Raw genomic sequence first — 21,789 nt, forward strand, 5'->3', positions numbered from 1 at the left:
CCCCTGGTCGGGTCTCCCAAGGCAAACTGGTCCTGGGGGAGGGACCAGACAAAGAACGATTCAGAAAATCCTGATGACAGCACTCAAGAAGGAAGCCCCTACCTCGCTCAGACTAGGGAAACCGTGGCCTCTGGGAGTGGGGGGCTCGTAAAAGAGCACCTGGTGGCCGAATCTTGGGGCCCCATGGGGCTTGGTCGGGCACAGCCCGAAAAAGTAACACGGGGTCGCTGCCGGTGGGCCCACCACCCACCAGGCAGGAAATCGGGGTCGAGTGCTATGCCATCCAGGCAGTAGGCAGGAGCGGGCGCCTAGCTGACATAGACTAGCTTTAGGGACGTGGAACTTCACCTCACTGGTGCGGAAGGAACCCGAGCTGGTGCGGGAGGTCTGAGCTAGATATAGTTGGGCTCACCTCCACGCACAGCAAGGGTTCTGGAACCAGAATCCTGGAGAGGGGTTGGACTCTCTCCTTTTCCGGAGTTGTCCAGGGTGAGAGGTGCCAGGCGGGTGTTGGGATTCTCACGAGTCCCCAACTGAGCGCCAGTTTGTTGGAGTTCTCCCCAGAGAACAAAAGGGTCACCTGTCTGCAAGTTTGTGTTGCAGAGGGGAAAACTCTGACTGTTGTCTGTTCTTATGCACCAAACAGCAGTTCGGAGTACTTGGCCTTCTTGGAGTCTCTGGGTGGTGTCCTGGAAGGGGTGCCGCCTGGGAACTCCATAGTTCTCAACGCTCACATGGGCAATGATGTAGAACCCTGGAGGAGGGGTGATTGCGAGGAACGGCTTGCCCGATCTAAACCCGAATGGTGTTTTGTTATTGGACTTCTGTGCTAGTCATGGATTGGCCATAATGAACACCATGTCTGAGCATAAGGTTGCTCATACGTGTACCTGGTCGATGATCGACTTCATAGTTGTATCATCAGACAGCAGGGCTTTGCTCAGGGTGTGTACAGTCGGAGTAGAGAACTGTTGACCTGTACTGGGGATATTGTCGGGCTGTGGAAAGAGCACTTTGAGGAACTCTTGAACCCGGTAAACACGTCCTCTGTGGAAGAGGCAGAGCCTGAAGACTTGGGGGAATCTTCGTCCAAAACCATAGCAGAGGCCGTCGAAGTAGTTAAGAAGCTCCTCGGTGGCAAGGCACCAAGTGTGGACAAGATCCGCCCTGAGATGCTGAAGGCTCTGGACATTGTTGGACTGTCTTGGTTGACATGTCTCTACAATGTTGCGTGGGCATCGGGTACGGTACCTGTAGAATGGCAGACTCGCCGGTCCCCATTTTCAAAAAGGGGGACCGGAGAGTGTGCTCCAACTACCGGCGTATCACACTTCTCATCCTCCCGGGGAAAATTTACTCTCGGGAAAGGAGGCTCCAACCGATTGTCGAATCTCGGATTCAGGAGGTGCAATACGGAACAGTGGACCAGCTCTTTACTCTTCCGGAGCTACTGAGGGGGTCATGGGAGTTTGACCAGCCAATCTACATGTGTTTTGTGGATCTGGAGAAGGCCTACCACCCTGTCTCCCGAGGGGCTCTGTGGAGGCACTGCAGGACTATGGGGTACCGGGCTCGCTGATATGAGACATTAGGTCCAGATGATGCAGATGATGTGGTTCTGTTGGTTTCCTCACATCATGACCTTCAACGTGCACTGGAACGGTTTGCAGTCGAGTGTGAAGAGGCGAGGATGTGGGTCAGCACCTCCAAGTCTGAGGCCATGATTCCCTGCTGGAAACCAGTGGATTGCTCCCTCTGGGTTAGGGGGAGTTGCTTCCCCAAGCAAAGGAGTTCAAGTATCTCAGGATATTGTTCATGAATGATGGGAAAATGGAGCATGAGATAGACAAGCGGATTGGTGCTGTGTCAGCAGTAATGAAGGTGTTGTATCGAACTGTCGTGGTGAAGAGGGAGCTGAGCGAAGCTCTCAGTTTACCACTCATCTACGTCCCAACCCTCACCTATGGTCATTTGTTCTGGGTAGTGACCGAAAGAACGAGATGGCGGATACAAGCGGCTGAAATGAGCTTCCACTGTAGGGTGGCTGGGCTCAGCCTTAGAGATAGGGTGAGAAGCTCAGACATCCGGAGGGAGCTCGGAGTAGAGCCGCTGCTCCTTCGTGTCGAAAGGAGCCAGCTGAGGTGGTTTGGCCATCTGATTCGGATGCCTTCGGGGAGACATCCTCAGGAGGTTTTCCGAACATGTTTGCCTGGGAGGAGATCCCTTGGCAGACCCAGAACACGCTGGAGGGATTTTATATCTCATCTGGTCTGGGAAGGCCTCAGGATCCCCCAGGAAGAGATGGAAAGCGTCACTGGGGGGAGGGATGTCTGGAATGACCTGTGTTGGCTGCTGCCTCCACGACCCGGATAAGTGGAACACAATGGATGGATGGAGTACCAAGGTATAAGAGAATCTCTATAATGCTAAGCTGTGATTACTAAGAATAATGGACACTGTGTTCAATTTACAGGCTGTTTACTGTAAGCTATTTGTATTATTTTGTTTATCTTTAATACTTGGTAGGTTGTACAGATAAGCTGCCAAGTTCATTTTAGTGCTCCAGGCTGGTCTTTGCCTCTGGTTGCAGGAGTGGAGTTCACCAGCTGATTTGCACTATTATCATCTAACGTTTGCGTGGCACTTATGGTTAACATTTGTTTTAATCTGTATGTCATTTGGTTTTCACGGCTAGTACACTCCCAGTGCATCATGCTGACTGATGTGCACTCCCTGCACCAAAACCCTTTCATATTTGTTGTTACAGTTTTTTTCAATTGGTAACAAGCAGTGGTCCAAACTGAAGTCGCATGTTCAAAACTCTTAACACAGCCTGCATTTCCATCATGTATCTCAGCTAAACAGTTAATCTTGTCCCCAAAACTGTTTCTCACCAACAAAACACTTCATACATGTCTCAAACTAAACTCATTCAACCACAACACTAGAAAATACTCTCACTTTGGAAACAAACACTGTCACTCTTAGGACCCTGAACTACAAAATACTAACAGAGAGCATTACATGAAATAAATTGAGATCTTTCAAGTTTGAATGATTTCTTTTTAGATAAATCAGTATTTTAGTATAAAATAAGATCTTTGCACTTTGAGTGTTCTAAATTATTGTACCGTATTTTCCGCACTATATGGCGCATTGGGGTATAAGGCGCACCTTCAATGAATGGCCTATTTGAAAACTGTTTTCATATATATGGTGCACCGCATTATAAGGCGCATAGAATAGAAGCTACAAGACAAGGCCGTTTCTGCCATCCACACAGCTGTTTCCAGAGATCCGTTCACATGCCGGACCATGTTTGCAGTGGAGGTTTTTTGCAGCAGCAGCAGCAGCAGCCCCTGTTGGGGATTGGGAGGTGTGCAGGGTTCTGTTTGAGTTTTTCCCCCATTTTTTTTTTTTACAGTAGCCCCATTTGGGGTCAAGGTTTTTGTTTTTTACAGTGAACCCCTGTTGGGGGTTGGGAAGTGTGCAGGGCTTTATTTGAGTTCCCCCTGTGGGGGTTAGAGGAACCCCAACTCAAGATTGGCTTTCTCTGTTGGTCTCCTCTTCCAGCCGTGTAGTCTCCTGAGTCATGGTGTCGCTCTTGAGTGTTTGTGGGCGTGGCTTGGGTCGCTAGGCATGCTGGGTTCCTTTGTTCAGACGTTGTTGGCTGGTTGTTTTGTCCTTTGCGGGCTATTTTCCGTTTTTCTTATGTTTTTTTGGTTTTTTTGGGGGGGGGGTTGTTTAGTCGTGTTTCTTTTGGGGGGTTAAAATATAGTGCTGGAGGGTCGGGGGGTTACAAAAGCATCTGTAAACCAGGGATTAGTGCCAAGTGGCTCTTCTCTGGGGTGCAGAGATATATGTGCCAAAGGGCTCAGGGCTGGAATTCCTAGTGTTAAAGGGTTTTTAACGGCAGTGTGACGGCGTGCAGTCGTAAGCGTGTCTCTTGGAAGGAGCCATGTTGAGGTCTTCACAAACACAAATGGTGTGGGATTGAAATTCCTCTTTACCGGTTCTTACCGCTGTTACTTCGGCCACGCCCCCGACTTCTTCTTCTTCTTATAAATTTCCGGCAGGCTGGATGCCTTACGACACCCCCCTGACTACTCTTTACCGGTTCTTACTGCTGTTACTTTGGCCACGCCCCCTGACTTCTTCTTATAAATTTCCGGCAGGCTGGATGCCTTGCGACACCCCCCTGATGACGGTAGCCATGGTTAATCAATATTGATCCATAAATATGGCGCATCGGATTGTAAGGCGCACTGTCGGCTTTTGAGAAAATTGAAGGCTTTTAGGTGCGCCTTATAGTGCCGAAAATACGTTAATATATTGCAACGAGAATGAATCGGGAATGCAGCAGTTTACTTCAACAACATTTACGTATTTTCTCTGTGCCTTTGCATCAGTACTTTGGAACCTTACAAAAAATAAAAAGTTTACTGTAAACAAAAATAAAATGCAGAATCTCAGAATTCAGGGGGCAGAATAGAAATCAAGAGATAAAATTCAAAAACCAGCAACACATGCGTACTGTAACATTCACACCCTGTTGTCTGCATTTGGACTCATGTTTCCATCCATTACATCTGATGTCTTCTCTGATACATTGTGGCTAGAACTTTTTTGAGTGTCTCCTTTTCATGGTTTCTGATGAGGCCAAACACAGATCACCTGAATCAGGGTTCAGCTGGCAACTACACTCAGCTGTGTGTAATTACCTAATCTTTTCATTTATTTTGATTTTCAATATTTTGATATGATTTTCAATGGATTTCAATATGGCTGCAGCAGAACATCCCCGTGTTTTTTCCCCCACCATTCTGTTCTGATTGTGTTTGTAACTGTTTTGAACACAGTGTGTTAGCATTTGAAAAATATGCTGTAAAAGTCTAGTGTTTTGCAGGTGGTGAACTAGTAACTGAGAAAAGAGTTCATGAATTTTGGTGACTGTGGTCACTGAATGCATTTTGTGTGAAAGCAATGGAAAGTGATTCACAGTTAGGTCCACATGGACTTCTGTTTTTCAGACTGTGTTAAGAGTTTTGAACATGTGACTTCAGTTTCGACCAATGAGTGTTAGCAATCGAAAAAAACTGTAATGACCCTGATTTTTATCAATTAAAATGTAATGGTATTTTGATACCCACTGACTGTTACTGTCAAATCTGAAGTTCCCCTGTGTTGGACATACTCAGTAGGAGGAGGCTGGGGTAGATGGATAGGTCAACAACAATCTACACAACATTACTGGTGTTTCACAAAGTAAACACACACATGAACAGAGTAAGGCTTGATGTGTTGGACGCTGTAGAGAAGACATTCAGCACATACAGCCATGTACCTGCATTGTCTTGCTTTGGCAGCTGGGTTCTGACATCCAGTTTATAGTCCTTCCATAGTCACACTTTGTAAGTTCTACATTGCCAGGCACAGGCTGCCCGTATGTATATCTGAGAGGAAAATAGAAAGAAATCATGGCTTTGGTAGAAAAAGGCTTTTGTATTCCTCACAGTAAAATGTCATGCAATGAAGAAATAAAAATCCCACTACTTACGTTGCACATACGTCCGCGGTTATTTCACTTTGTGCAATACTTATTTCATCAAATGCTTTTATCTTTACATCAAATTTTGGCAAAACTGTGGAGAAAATATGGTTGTTAGCATTCCTCTGTCATTTCAAAAAACAAAAAGTAAACCATAAAAGAGGAACATAATGTACCATATTTCTTCACTTTGAAGCTGTGCTGTGTTGTCTTTGCATCAGTCTTCACAATAACCTCATAAAGTCCTTCATGGGCCTCAGAGTTCAAAGAGTGAGAGAGCTGCAGTATTTTACCAGCGGATGTTTTGTTGAGCCACTGTCCAATCCGGTTGCCCTTTGCATCCTGTTGAAACAAACGGGGACAAAAGAGAGAACTTATTGTGACTTTGGGTACAGAAAATTATAAAAACAAAAAATGCATGTGTCTATCCTCTGATTGAGCATTTTGAAGCACTATAAAGACACTTAATCACTCATTCTATACTGTAACAAATAATAGGAAGTGAAGGAACAAGCTGTAAATGTAACTTTATTGCATCTTTAAGGGTTAGAGTTGGTACTAAGCTGTTGCCCACTCATACATCCATACTTTGGAGAAAGCTCAAGAAAATGTTTTTACAGGTTTAACATTATGAAGACATCAAGGTGAAAGTCTTACCTCAATTTCAATGACAGTGTACTGGAAGAAGAAAAAACTGATTTGTTAGAACAGGTAAATGGAAAATATACTCAAACTGAAAATGATAAATAATCATACAGAATTATTTCATAATATAATTTCTAATAAGATTATTGCAACAGCATGATGTGTATTGCATGATCAAAGACAGCCTCAGAACTGAAGGAACAAGGTTAATTCTGAAAACTAGGTGGCTGTATCCTGTAGAATTCAAGCACTGAAATGTAAACAATAGCCAATTATAAAGCTCACATTTATTACCTTAAACAAGACAACATCTACAAACTGTAACACTAACAGTAACACGCTAAGACTCAAAAACAACACAAGACAAACATGATAGTGGGTGAGATTAGTGGAAGAAAACACAATAAAACAGTGTGATACGGTGTTTTTAGATAAAGAGATGAGAAGATTGAGAAATGGAATCAGCTGCTATTTCAGGTAGTGGGTTCATTTGGAATTTAGTGAAATTCAAAAGGTCACAAACAAACTCAGAATGATGATGATGATAGTCTTCAGAGTTTTTTGCATGTCTTGAGGAAGGGATTTACTCTCTACCACCATCTGAAGTGAAAATGTCTGTATATTTTTTGGCTGATATATACTAAAAGATGATATAATTATGGTAAATGCTATTAAACTGAAGAATAGAGTTAAGACGAGTATGAAATACGTTGTGATGATATTGTGTGTGTGTGTGTGAGTGTGTGTGTGTGTGTGTGTGTGTGTGTGTGTGTGTGTGTGTGTGTGTGTGTGTGTGTGTGTGTGTGTGTGTGTGTGTGTGTTTTGTATGGCGTCAGAATCGTGTCAAAAAGCGTGCGCAGCTATCAACTGAACGTGTCACACACGCGCGTACTTTGACGCATGTGCGCCTGACGCGTAATGCAGTTTCCCCATTGACTTATAATGGCCTCCCGTTCACGCGTGCGTTCACGTGTGATCATTGCTGCGCACCGGCAATCACACTACGCGGAGCGGTCACGCGTAAAATTCATTTTTTTTACAAACGCACGCATTAACGCTCACATGAAGATAATAGAACATTTCGGTCACGCGCTCACACATACGCGGAAATGACGTGCGCGAACTCTGTCACGCGTAACAAGAAGCTGCGTGCGTATGAAGCAGCGCGTACACGCCTGTCTGTCACTGTTTGACAAATACTTTTACGCGCTCACACACGCGTGCGGTCGCAATTTCTGATTGTACACAATAGTTGTTGATCTGCACCGTGCGCAGCATAACGCGTAACATGAGCGCGTCGTGTAGTTGTTCAGTTCCAGCTGATGGCGCTATTGTTCCAAAACACGGGTATAAACTTTCCCAGTTTTTATTATTATTTAAATTAGGTTCTCAGGCTTCACAGCCCCGAGCCACTAGGCTGCAGTTCTTCTGACGTTTATTATTATTCCATAATTCATTTAGCTTAGCTACTTAGCCTCAAATATGTTTGCATCCATTACATAGCGGTTAAACTTCTTTTCCTTTCGGCTTTTCCCTTCAGGGGTCGCCACAGCGAATCAATTGCTTCCATCTAACCCTGTCTGCTGCATCCCCTTCTCTCACACCAACTACCTTCATGTCCTCTTTAACCACATCCATAAACCTCCTCTTTGGTCTTCCTCTAGGCCTCCTGCCTGGCAGTGGGAAACTCAGCATCCTTCTACCAATATATTCACTCTCTCTCCTCTGGACATGTCTGAACCATCTCAGTCTGGCCTCTCTGACTTTATCTCCAAAGCCTCTAACATGTGCTGTCCCTCTGATGTACTCATTCCTGATCCTATCCATCCTGGTCACTCCCAAAGAGAACCTCAGCATCTTCAGTTCTGCTACCTCCAGCTCTGCCTCCTGTCTTTTCCTCAGCGACTCTGTCTCCAGACCAAACAACATGGCTGGTCTCACCACAGTTTTGTAAACCTTTCCTTTCATTTTAGCTGAAATTCTTCTATCACACCTGACACTTTTCTCCAGCCGTTCCAGCCTGCCTGTACACGCTTCTTCACCTCTTTTCCACACTCTCCATTGCTCTGGACTGTTGACCCAAAGTACTTAAAATCCTCCACCTTCTTGATCTCTTCTCCCTGTAACCTCACTCTTCCACTTGGGTCCCTCTCATTCACACACAGATACTCCATCTTGCTGCGGCTAACCTACATAGCGGTTAAACAAACGCAATAAATTGATGATAGTATCTATATTTACCTTTATAGATGATCTTAATTACGAGACAGAGGTCAGCTGTTGTCTGGGAACATCCGTGACCACGCTACTGGTGGGACACAACTGTACCGGATTTCAGCTGAAAGCTGCTGTTCTGTGCAAACTGTCATGAGACATTTTTGTGATATACCCTTCACTGCTGTTAGCTTTTGTTTTAATAAATTGTTTGAGATGAGGAAATCACTATTGCATGTTTCTACTTAAATGCCCTGCTTTCATGATTTAATATCACCATAGCATTAACTTTTACATTTTCCATAAATGTCACCTGAAAGTTGAGTAACTTTTTGTGAGTAGTGTATGTAGACATGTAATGTAAGCACACTTCAATAATATATCTGCTGCAGTAGTGCAGTTTATCTAGCTTGGTGTGACATATGTTGTAAGAAACAGCATACTGGTATGTTGCTGATATGTTTCAGATTGAAATCTGCTTGAAAAGCACAACTGATTATCTGTCAAAATGTGTGTACGTAGAAGTGTGCACTTAACACTGAATAAAGTCTCTGTAGATTATAGACAAAACACGCATCTTTCATCACAAATATATTTGTATTCACCCAAAGTGCAAGAGTAAAATACCAGTGTACTTAAATAGCTAATAAGGAAAAGAATTTATAAAAAATATGATTACTTTTTCTAAAAAAGGCAGGAATAGTGGACAATGCAGTTTATTTCTGTGACAGTCGCTCCAGCACCGACACCATGCGTCCCATCAGTCCAGCAAAGGTGATTGAATTTTCATCCGTCCTCTGGATGTTCTGGAGCAGGGCAGTGGTCAGGTCTCGGTGTCTTCAGATCTGTTCCAAGAACCGTTCCTCTGACGTCTCCAGATACTGCAGCAGATCCACAGTAGCATCCTGGTTCCTTTATCCTGCATAAAAGCACCCAAGCAGCATTAGTTGTCAGTAATTATTTTCTATATTCATGAACACAGTTAACTTATTACCTCCACCAGGAGGTTATGTAATCATCGGAGTTTGTTTGTCTGTTTGTCTGTTAACAGCATAACTCAAAAAGTTATGGACGGATTTTGGCGGCCATCTCTCAATTGTACAGAGTCCTTCAAAAAAAATCCTGGATCCAGACGGTGATCCAGGTCACCTCCAAAATCTAATCGATTGTTACTTTTGCTCTTGTAAAAATTTGGTGAAAATCTGTCCATAACTTTTTGAGTTATGCTGTTAACAAACAGACAGACAGATGGCCTGGCGGAAGTCTGCGCTCTCTGCATGCTTTTCTAGTTATTTCTGTTGTAGAAGTGTGTATGTGTGTGTGCGTGGCTGTGTGAGTGCGTGTGTATGTGTTGATAGGGAGTATGATGGGAGTTGAGTTGGGAGGGATGTGGGGCATTGTCTTTTTATTGTTTGTTTTTAACTTGTTAAGCACTTAATGCTACTTTATGTAAGAAAAGTGATATAGAAATAAACTTTGATTGATTGATTGATTAAAATAAATGTTGTACGTTGTGATTTTAGGATGGGCCAAAAGATAACATATTGATCATGTTGATGTCTGCATAGTCTAAACAAATCTTACTTGATTTTTTTATTGTAAATGTATGGTGTTTATTAATTAAATCAAAATCTCACTTGAGTTGGTCTGTAGCGAGGAGGACAGCATGAAGGAGCTGCAGGACGGAACCAGTAAGCTGCAGAGTAGTGATCCTAGTAACTGGACCTCATCATCCAAGGCCGACAACTAAATAAAATTAACAAGAAATGTTTTTGATAGCATCTGTAATTTAAAACCATTTTCTCCATTAATTATTAATTTGTCCGTACGATCTTAGAAAATGTTACAAAAAATGCCTGTAATCATTTCCAGCAGTGCTAAATGCCTTGATATATTTGAGTAACAACTAAAAACCATCAAAGAAATCTGTGTATAAGTAATGAATGCATTGAATTTCCACATCTGCAAAGCTGGAAAATCACAGAACAATCAGCATTTTACCTTGAAATTATAAAAATAGCTGCACATTACCAGTATTCCTCACTTCATTGTGTTAATTTGATCTTTTGAATAAGTTTTAGACTCGTATTAATAATGTTAAACAGTTTATTGGTTCTTCAAGGGAAATTTCAATGATTATCATATAGTTCAGCAATATGATTAATGGGCCATTGTGTAACAACGTGGGAGGTTCTGAATACAGGTCTGGTAATGAAATATTGCTGCTGTTTCTCAGGTTTTATAAGACGGTTTTCATAGCTTGCTAGCTTAGCAGTGGCTAACTGGTTAGCAAATAGTCGACCTCTGATCCTGTGTCCGGACCACGTTAGCTGGCGTAGCGTTCATAATATTGATGTGGATCTGTTGTCGCTGGCGTATTCATACTCGGCTAACAGCAGGGTGTTTAAGAAATAAAACTTACCTATCAGGATCGGTACTGCGGCCTGCATCAACTCCTGCTCAGCTGTTGCGTTCAGGGACCCGGTTGGAATCACGGAATGCAGCCGGAAAAAATTGGGGCTCTTTTTGGCCAAAAACTGCTGCATCCCGGCTGCCTTTTCTGGTTCTTGTAGTCATTTCTGAACTTTTTAGTTGTTGAGGAGTTAGTCAGGCTCCATTCGTACAGCTGTAGCCATCTCCCACTGGATTGTTTCGAACACTGGTGTGGTCCAAGAGGCTCCCTCTAACTTCCACTGAATTTCATATGAAGACCACAGTTCCAGGAAGCTTTGGGTCTCCTCCTCAGACCGTTGCTGCTTGGATTTTGCTTCTATATTTACCGGTTTTTAAAACACAAACACTGAACATTACTGCTGCTCGCTCGGCTGTTTAAAAACGGCGCTTCTGTGTTTCCCCTGTTGACGGTCGGACTGTAACCCCAGCCCCTGACGTACTGGGCTCTCACCTCGGCCCACCTCTGGCCCAGCAACGAGTTGGGGCCAGTGCGAGTCCCAGTTTTTGGAGCCCGGAGGCGGCCCACCGCCTGTCGAAAAACAAAAAACCGGAGCCGAATCGGCCACCGACTCCAACCTCGAACCGGAACTGCCTCGGTCGAAAAGGGGAGACTCTTCTTCGTCTTCTTCTTTTCCGCCAGTATGGCTCACTGCTGCCTCCCCTGGCTGACTAAAATGAAAAGGCCAACTACACGACACGCTCATGTGAGGTGGACTGGTACGCACGGTGCAGAAACGTTCTATTGTGTATGGCGACCGCATGCGTGTGTGAACACGTAATAGTATTTGTCAAACAGTGACAGACAGGCGTGTACGCGCTGCTTCATATGCACGCAGCTTCTTGTTACGCGTGAAATACAATCTGCACACGACAACACACGCACGCACGCACACGTAAGAAAATAATTATGCGTGTACAGACACGTTGCTGCGAGTTGCTTTGATTGTTTTGACACAATTCTGACGCCATAGTGTGTGTGTGCGTGTGTGTGTGTGCCAGCTGGAAGATCTTAAAGTAAAGCATGTATTTTTGGTGTCAAGACTGTTCCTATGACCTGTCCAGGGTGTCCCCTGCCTTCGCCTGAGTCAGCTGGGATAGGCTCCAGCACCCTCCGCGACCCTAGTGAGGATAAAGCAGTGTATAGAGGATGGATGGATGGATGGACCGTTCCCATGGAGCAGACTAAAGTCCATTTTGACAGCTGAAATGCTTTTTGTTTTACACACATCTGGTCTGGTGTGCAGATTGGTGTCTCAATGCTGTGAGACATCTGTTGATCAAACAAGCATCCCACAGGAGGACGCTGGTGGAGGTTTGATTTCATTACTGTGTGATCACAGCCTGCTGTTTCTTTGCTCCAAGTCACTCATACTAGGATGCAGGTTCAGATGTCGCGGCTCACTGACTGTACTCTGGTCCAAAACTTTCCACCTGATTTCACTGAAATCAAACCAATTGGCAGAGAGAACATCTCTCACATTTGTCTCTAGAAAAAGTTATACTGTAGAATCTTCGAATTAATGTTTTATATTTTGATTTTTTGATATTCTAGCTGAAACAACTTTTTTGACTTTTAAACTGGATTCTCTTCACCAAAATGTTGCAAAACAGGGCAACTGTGTCAACATATTTATCGCAGCATTTGCACAAATATTTGAAGACCTTCAGCTCTCCGGCAGGTTTACCTAAGGGGGTTGTGGTTGTACTGCTGGTCTTCAAGCTTAAACAGCAGTCCTGGCACTGAGTCATTCAGAAAGACTGAGTGAACACCAGAGCAGAGTAAAGAGCACAACCATAGAGATTTCACTTCATCATGTAACCTCTCTTCAGTTCCAGTGCTGTGTACATTTTGTTCCACTATCATTACAGGTCTTGAAGAAGATGGAGAATCCAACACTCACCAACTGATGAGCAGGTCGAAACTTGGTGTCCAGAGCAATGACTCTGAAATGCACTGGAAGAAAGTCAAAGAGATGATATGGTGCTTTTAGAGGAATCCAGAGACATGCTACACATCTAAACAGGCAACACATTTATATCAAGTATGACACGGATGTAAACGTTTCAAATTCTTAGTACATAAAAAAAGTTACATATTTCGTCAAATTTAGTCAAATTCTTACAAAATGTATATTCAGCAATGATCAGATTTACCCAGATATTTAAATCATATTCAACATGCTTGTTTCATATTCTCTCCTACACTGGAATATTATTTTCTTACAACTGGAGATTAAATGAAATAGCTGGTTTATCTAGCCACTGTGCTTGTAGTGACTGGTACAGTAGCGCCTAAAACTGGATGTCATCTGAAAGCTGCTGACTAACACAAAGCTCCTCATCTCACTGTTGCTGTTGCTGCTTGGACTATGAAATATTTAAATCAATCTGCTCACAAAAAGGGCCAAACATGTCCATATTTTTCTTGTATCTCCTCATTTTCAGCCAGCAACAGCTATATTCTATTTCCTGTCACTACCTCATACTAAAACCTGAACCGCAAGGAGGGTTCTGTCGGTTACCTTACATTATGAACAGTAACACATGCATCATTTCCCAGGAATCAGTTGTGCATGTGTAGGTAATCTGAATGTTTGAAAATCAAGAGTGATGACAGCTAGTCTATATAGAGAGACAAATACAATAGAAGCAAACTGTGCTTCATATAAATATAAATAATGTCTGTTGCACAAAAATTGTGACCATTAAAAGCAGAATTGTTGTAATTAGTGACTCCTGTGAAAAAAAGTTGTTTTACATAATTTCATTCAAAAAGTAACATTTTCATATTCTATATTTTATAATTCATTGTGCATAAAGTGAAATATTTTATGCCTTTTTTGTTTTATTTTTAAGGATTACGGCTCATATCTCAGCAAAATCAGTTCTTCAGTTCATTATCTCAAATTGTTAGAATATTTCCTAAGATGAATTTTAAAAAGTACAGAAATGTCCTCCTTCATACACTCACTACTCAGTTGGGGCTCCTTTACCACAAACTGCTGTGTAAGTGTGGAGTGTCATGGAGGTGACCAGCCTGTGGCACAGCTGAGGTGTTACTGAAGCTCAGGCTTTCCATGACTGTTGTTGCACGTACTGAACTAGACTGAGAGATACACAGCATTTATAAACTCAAAATTAAATACTGAAATATGAGATGTTTTTATTTAAAGCTGTAGGCCATAATAATCAAAAATTATGAAAAATGTTGAAACATTTTATTTTATGTGTAATGAGTGTAGGAAATATCAAATTTATACTGTCTGAAATACCTGATGAAAAATACTGAACTTTTTCAAGATGATCTAAATGTGTGAGATGCTCTAGTATTTGACTACTCATCAATCACAAAGTGAAAGACAAATTGCTCATGACTTGGTTCAGTCTCCTTTCCTCTTTGTCCTGAACTCTGTCAGCTTCAAAACCAAGTCAGTCAAACATTATTGTTACCTGTTTGTCCTGGAAGGTAGATTGGCTTATCTGTTTGGATGAATGTCATTGGTTTGTAGGCTTTGATCAAGACATCCTTGACTTTTTCTGAATAAAATTTGTCGCCTCGTACTTCCACCTCAAACTTGTGCGTCTCCTCATTCTGCACTAAAGGAACCTGTGGCAGAAAGAGAACTCTTCACTATGAACAGTAACACTTACTTGTCATCATCATTCATAATTTTGATGTTTACAAACTGTATTTTCAGTCTACAATATTTGTAGGTTAAACCACAGCATAACCTAGCTATGGTAAATTTTGAATGTCAAATGGAAATGGAATAAATAAATGTTTATCTGACCTGAAACTGAACGCAGGTATGAAACTCTGCATTGGACGTCTTCTCCAGAAGAGTTGTGTTTGTTTGTTTGGACATCAAAGTGACGGTCATGATCAGAGTCTCGTTGGGCTGCAGGAGACTGGCGCAGAATTTGGTTTCAGCTCCAGCTTCAAGAACTGCAGGAATGACCACCATGTACTTCCTGCAGAAACAGAAACACATGCACACTATAGGTATATATAAGGGCTGGACCCAATCATTAGACTAATGACATATTTAGTTTGTTGTGTAGGTACTCAGCTTTACATTATGACAGATATTTGTGTGTGTGTGTGTGTGTGTGTGTGTGTGTGTGTGTGTGTGTGTGTGTGTGTGTGTGTGTGTGTGTGTGTGTGTGTGTGCCCATGTTTTTGCTATATTGTGGGGACATTTGGTCCCCACAACTGTAGGAAAACCGAAAACTATGTCACTTGTGGGGACCTCATTTTGGTCCCCACAAGTTTAAACAGTGTTTTCTTTGACATGTTGTTGTTACTGAAAAAAGTAAAAGTGCAAAAACGTTTCTTTAGGGTTAGCCATTGTTTTGGTCTGGGTTAGGGTTTGGTTAGGGTTAGGGTTAGGGTTTAGATATGAACGGGAGTCAATGGTATGTCCCCACAATGATAGCAAGACACACACGTGTGTGTGTGTGTGTGTGTGTGTGTGTATGTGTGTGGTCAGGTGACGGCTATACTTGTGGGGACCAAATGTCCCCACAACTGTAGGTGTAGGAAAACCGAAAACAATGTCACGTGTGGGGACCTCATTTCGGTCCCCACAAGTTTAAACAGTGTTTTCTTGGCCATGTTGTTGTTACTGAATAAAGTAAAAGTGCAATAACGTTTCTTTAGGGTTAGGCATTGTTTTGGTTAGGGTTAGGGTTTGGTTAAGGTTAGGGTTAGGGTAAGGGTTAGGGGTTAGATATGAATGGGAGTCAATGGTATGTCCCCACAATGATAGAAAAACATAGTGTGTGTGTGTGTGTGTGTGTGTGTGTGTGTGTGTGTGTGTGTGTGTGTGTGTGTGTGTGTGTGTGTGTGTGTTTCTATCAGTAAAGGTGAAGTAAAAAATACACTTTGTGCAATTTTGAACAGCATTTATACTTTACAATTACACTAGCAAAACTACCAGTCAAAAGTTTTAGAATTTAAATTTTTCCAGATTTTTTATTGGAAATTATGTTTTTTTAATGTCTCATTGTACTCTCAAATGAAAGCATAGAACAAATAAACAAATTAAGTAAAAAAAATTTGTTTTTGAAACCAAAATGTATTTGAAACTTTTGATTCATCAAAGTAGCACCTTTGGCAGATATAACAGCTAAACACACTCTTTGCATTCTTTCTACAATGGAAATCAAATATTCTTCAGAAAGTTCTTCCCAACAGCCCTGTGACAGACTGGCGACCTGTCCAGGGTGTCCCCTGCCTTCACCTGAGTCAGCTGGGATAGACTCCAGCACCTAACCCACGACCCTAGTGAGGATAAAGCGGTGTATACAGAATGGATGGATGGAAGTTTTTCCCAACTCTGTAGCAGAAGTTCCCATAAATGTGTGGTTCTTGTAGGCTGTTTTGCTTTCACTCTTTTGTCCAGTTCATCCCACACCAGCTCCATGGGGTTTAAGTCTGGAGACTGTGCTGCCACTCCATGTTTTCAAGGTCACCATCTGGTTCTTTTTTCCTAAGGTAGTTCTGCGATGGCTTGGACTTCTGTTTTGGGTCATTATCTTGCTGTAGGATGAACCCCTGACTAACTATTATCATACCAGAGTGTACTTCATGAAGCTGCAGAATGCTATGGTAGACGTTTAGGTTCAGGGTTCCTCTCACTCTGATAATCCATAATAGCTTCTTCCAGTCTTCAGTAGTCCATTAATGGTGTTTCATGGTCCAGGCAAGCCTCTTTTTCTTGTTCTGTCAAACCTGTAACTCCAAGTCTTCTCTCCACAGTTAAACTGAGACTTCTCTCTAGACCACTATAAAGCTGTGCTTGAAGCTGTTGTCCTGTTGTCCTATCTCCAAGCTGTTGACTCTCAGAAACTTGTCTTCTGATTCTGTTTTGTCTTTGGGTCTTCCAGACTTCTTCCTGTCAGAGTTTCCTCCAGTTTCTGAGCCTTTTGATGGTGAAGAAAACTGGACTCACTGACACCTTGACTTTCTTCATAATTTCTCTGTAGGAAAGACCTACATTTTTAAGTGTTATGATGGCCTGTCTCTCTTTTATTGTTAATTGTATTTTCCTCACCATTTTTATACCAACACACTACTTTCTGTAGTATAATACTGTTCTAATAATGCTCTGCAGGGTTTGGCGCCACGATGTGTTCCAACACTACTTTTATGCAGACAGAGGGGGTTGGAAGTAATCTAGAAAAGTTGGGACTCCTGTAGGATTTAGTAGCACCAACTTTCAAGGCTTGATCAACCTCCATTGTTGGAGAACAGCTTTAAGTTGTTAACCCATTTCTGTTCCCTGAAAAAGGCCTTTTTGTATAATTCTGAAATGTCCATTATTTTTGCAGTCTTGCGTAACTTTATATTTTTTAACCTCTGGGAGTTCACCATTTACCTTTGTACCATTTCTAGATATTCATTGGACTTGAACTACTTGAATTTCAATTCTAAAAGAAAAATGGAGAAATTGGGGCGTTCTAAAACTTTTGACCGGTAGTGAACATACATCTGAGCTTGAGCACCTGTCGTCTCTCTCCATAGCAGAAAACATCTTGTTTCAGTTTATCTTGGCAGTTATAAAGAGGACAATAACATGACTAAGACCACACTGTGTGGGAGTACTGTAAATTGAGCAATGGGTAGACAAAGGCAGTGTTCCAACTGCGCAGTTTAATGCTGCGTGTAATAAGCTACTGAATGCCAGAGTAAATAACCAAGACCATCTTTACACAAAAGCTGTTTTTTAGCTGTTGAACAGTCCAAGAACTTACGGTTCTGCCAGCGTTGGTTCGGCCTGCATCCAGCTCAGGCACACAAACAGTGTCCATGTCCACATCTGACCCATGACTGACTGAGATGATCCTCAGAGCAGCAGGAGGCTCTGCTACTCAGACCCCCCTTTGCTCACCCATCAGATTCTCATAAACACCCACACAACATTTCGCCTATTCAGTGAAATGGCAGATCATCTGTACACACTCTGTTCATCAATCATTTATCATGACGTTCAGTTTGTACGGCTGTGTGCAAATACACCCACTCTGATAATATTTAAAAGTCCAGAGTTGATCTGTCTTTTTAAAATATTGTTTCTGTTTGCCCATACACACTTACTCTTCTCTGTCCAGACCAGCACTGTGTTCCACTGCTGTTTGGAAAGAAGTGAAGAGCTATGTGGACTGAAAATGAAGGAAGAGTGAATCGGAAACAACCAACAATAAATGTATTAAGGTGAAATTATTTAGATATTTTGCAAACAAACAAACAAAAATCATTCTTGGTAAAGTCAGTGTCACCATAATTGATAATGAATTCATATTTCAGGGATAAGGTGTTAGATAATGTGGGATCACTGCTCAGATTTCACTTAAACAACAACTTTATTTAAATATTGATGAGTAGACGAGATCTTTTTTGAGAAGAACCCAAGTGTAAGTAACAGCTTTACTGTACTAATGCCTTTTAAACTACCCTTACCAATCATATGTTAAGTTACTAGATGAATCACTATCCATCCATCCATCCATCATCTATACACCATTTATTCCTCATTAGGGTCATGGGGGGCTGGAGTCTATCCCAGCTAAAATAGGGTGATGATATAGGGCTGGACGATATGGCTAAAACTTTTATCACGATATAGCTCTTAATTTCGGTCGATACGATATAATTCCGATATCGATATAAGTAATATAAAAGCCTCAGAAAAACTGTTAAAAATGCACATTATTTTGACAGGACGCACCTCCAGTGTAAAATTTTAGAAATAAAAACTACAAAAAATTAATGTTCACTTTTTTATTTAAGAAATTTGAAATCACTGTCAAATAAACACAAAAGTCTCACCTTTTTCAATACAAATAACTTTAACTTTAAACTAAAATACAGTTATGCCATTGTTATAGATTCAAACAAAGGTGCTTCAACCAGGAAAAAAAAAAGTGCTCAGAACTGCTGCAATACACACAAAAAAGAGTGAGCGACAAACACAAATGCTCCTGACCCACAGTTTAGTCGGTGCCCGAAGCACTGCAGTCTTGTCCAGGAGTTCAGTTCAGCGGCTTTGATGATATTGGTCCCGCTATCTGTGGTGATGCAGACCTGCTGATCCTCGCTGAGTCCCCAGGACGCAAGCGCATCTTTCAGTCCGGCTGCAACAGCTTCGCCGGTGTGATCCTCGGGAAAATAGACCGTCTGGAGGCATAAGCTGACAAGCTTCCAATCTTGGTCAACAAAATGAACCGCGAGGCTCAAGTAAGGCTCGGAGGTTCTGCTTGACCACAGGTCAGCTATGGTCGCAAATTTCGTGACGGACTTCTTCAGCTGCTCCGCCACCCTCTCTCACTTCACCATAAAGTGCAGGTGTGGCTGTGCGTGAAAAATATTTACGTCCGGGGAGCTCGTATCTGTGGTCGAGGACTGACATAATTTTCCTAAAGCCCACGTTTTCCACTGTAGTAAACGGCATCATGTCTTTAGCCAAGAAGTTTGCGACGGCCTTGGTTATGTCTTTACGGCGTTTGGAGTTCTTGTCATAAGGCATGAAAACGGCGGTCTGCGTTTGCTGCATGGGCTTCTCTTTTGACTCCGCTGTCGCTGCTGCTGGGGGTGATGCTTCAGGTACGGGTTGGCTCAAATTTTTATGGTGCTTTATCTTCTGACTCTCGGCATACTCTATCGAGTGGAAATGCTTCAGATGGTGGAACAGGTTCGATGTGTTCCCGCTGCTAGTTGGCACGACTCTCCGGCATATTTTGCAGCACACTGAAACCTGAAGTTTATCGGATTTTCGATAGCCGAACCACTTCCACACCACCGAATTAGTTTTTCCTCTCTTATCAACTATTTCGTCAGCTTTTTCTTCGCTTGTGGTAGCTTGTTCAGTCACGTTTACATTACGGTCATGGGCACTCATTTTGTAGCTTTGGGGCTTTGCTTGATTGAACGGCATGTAAAACGCTGTAATTACATACTCTAATGTACTATATCGAAATATCGAAAATGTGTTTAAAACTCATATCACCGTTATTGAATAAAAATATACCGCGGTATATATTGATATTGAAATATTGTCCAGCCCTATGATGATAGGAGACAACCTGGACAGGTAACAGTCTATCACAGGCCTACATATACAGACAAACAATCACACTCACATTCACACCTACAGACTATTTAGAATCCCCAGTTAACCTCAGCATGTTTTTGGACTGTGGGAGGAAGCCGAAGAACCCAGAGAAAACCCACGCATGCACAGAGAGAACATGCAAACTCCATGCAGAAAGATCCCAGGATCTCCTAGCTGCAAAGCGAAAGCGCTAACCACCAAGCCACTGTGCAGTCCATGAATCTTTATCTTTTTTCATTTGTTCCATCACTATGTACAAATGTTCTCATTTCTCATTTAGAGTATTGTAATTCATGTGGTCTGACAGGAAACTAGACAGCTGTTCTCCCTCCTGGTTCTGTCATTTGGTTTTAGAAGATCTGGGCATGGACGGGAGACTTTGACTAGTCACAGGGCTTTTTACTGACCAGCTGAGAGGGTTTAAAGAGCAAAACAGGGTGTACTGGACCAGTGGGTCAGACAGAGAGCTTTCATTCAGGAGGCTTGTTCTTGAATCCTGGGTGAAGCCATAAATAAATGTTAACTTCTATTCTGAACCACCAGGAGAGAGCAGACTTTGACCACAGAGAGACAAAGGAGGGCTGCATGTTTTAAAGTCTGGCTTGTCAAGGTTTCTACTGGATAAATTAGTGATGGTTTGACCTTATAATCACTCTGTGTGCCAATGAGTCAAGCTCCTGCCATCATCTGTCCTCAATGTGTGTGGAAAAGAAGTAGAACAAGTAAAGAACAAGTAATGCAGAATTTCTATATCTCCAAGCACAGATACGCACACACACTATGGCGTCAGAATCGTTTCAAAAAGCGTGCGCAGCTATCAACTGAGAGTGTCACACGCACGTGCTTTGATGCCTGTGCGCCAGACGCGTAATGGAGTTTCCCCATTGACTTATAATGGCCTCCCGTTCATGCGCACGTTCACATGTGATAATTGCTGCACTCCATCATTCACACAACACGGAGCGGCCACGAGTAACATTCATGCGTTTGTTTGTTTTTTACAAACGCACGCATTAACGCTCACATGAAGATAATAGAACATTTCGGTCACGCGCTCACAAGTACGCGGATATGACGTGCGCGAACTCTGTCATGCGTAACAAAAAGCTGCGTGCATATGAAGCAGCGCGTACACGCCTGTCTGTCACTGTTTGACAAATGCTGTTACGCGTTCACACACGCGTGCGGTCGCAATTTCTGATTGTACACAATAGAACGTTGATCTGCACCGTGCCGTACTTTCTATTGTGTACAATCAGAAATTACGACCGCACGTGTGTGTGAACACGTAACAGTATTTGTCAAACAGTGACAGACAGGCGTGCAGGCGCTGCTTCATAGGTACGCAGCTTCTTGTTACGCGTGACATACAATCTGCACGTTACAATGCACGCACACGCGTAACATAATAATCATGCGTGTACACACACGTTGCTGCGAGTTGCTTTGATTGTTTTGAATCGATTCTGACGCCATACACACATGCGCACACACACACATTTTTTTTCTAGACACACATCCACACCACACTGTGACACCCCAAACTGTTTTAATTGTAAATCTATTTTCCATCATCCTGCAGTGCTTTATAGTATCACAGGAAGCAACAAAACAAATAAAGCCTGTGTTTGCTCCATGGGCCAAATGTGAAAAAAATACACAATCTAAGTCGAAAACAGTAAAAATTACAATGTTGTTGCCAAAGCTCCAGAGTAGAAGCCTAATAACAGAATGCATGATTTCATGATAATTTTAAAAAAAAAAAAAAAACAACTATCAATGAAAAATTAACAGTTTTAATGAGTTTCAGTGGAG

General features: G+C 42.4%; 1 protein-coding gene across 1 annotated transcript in view; it reads right to left on the reverse strand.

Moving 5' to 3' along the window:
- Window positions 1–17,785, reverse strand: part of LOC110966685 (alpha-2-macroglobulin-like) — a 54,729-nt gene extending 36,944 nt beyond the window's left edge. The window contains exons 1-8 of the mRNA XM_022216124.2: window positions 17,618–17,785; window positions 14,653–14,833; window positions 14,312–14,468; window positions 12,763–12,815; window positions 6,206–6,226; window positions 5,725–5,890; window positions 5,558–5,642; window positions 5,345–5,453 (exon numbers count right to left, since the gene is read on the reverse strand). Of these exons, the coding sequence (XP_022071816.2) occupies window positions 5,345–5,453; window positions 5,558–5,642; window positions 5,725–5,890; window positions 6,206–6,226; window positions 12,763–12,815; window positions 14,312–14,468; window positions 14,653–14,833; window positions 17,618–17,691 (846 nt within the window). The 5' untranslated portion in view covers window positions 17,692–17,785. The remainder of the gene's footprint in view (window positions 1–5,344; window positions 5,454–5,557; window positions 5,643–5,724; window positions 5,891–6,205; window positions 6,227–12,762; window positions 12,816–14,311; window positions 14,469–14,652; window positions 14,834–17,617) is intronic.
- Window positions 17,786–21,789: the final 4,004 nt, after the last annotated feature.

Source organism: Acanthochromis polyacanthus, chromosome 13 (assembly GCF_021347895.1).
Source record: "Acanthochromis polyacanthus isolate Apoly-LR-REF ecotype Palm Island chromosome 13, KAUST_Apoly_ChrSc, whole genome shotgun sequence".
Lineage (NCBI taxonomy): Eukaryota > Metazoa > Chordata > Actinopteri > Pomacentridae > Acanthochromis > Acanthochromis polyacanthus.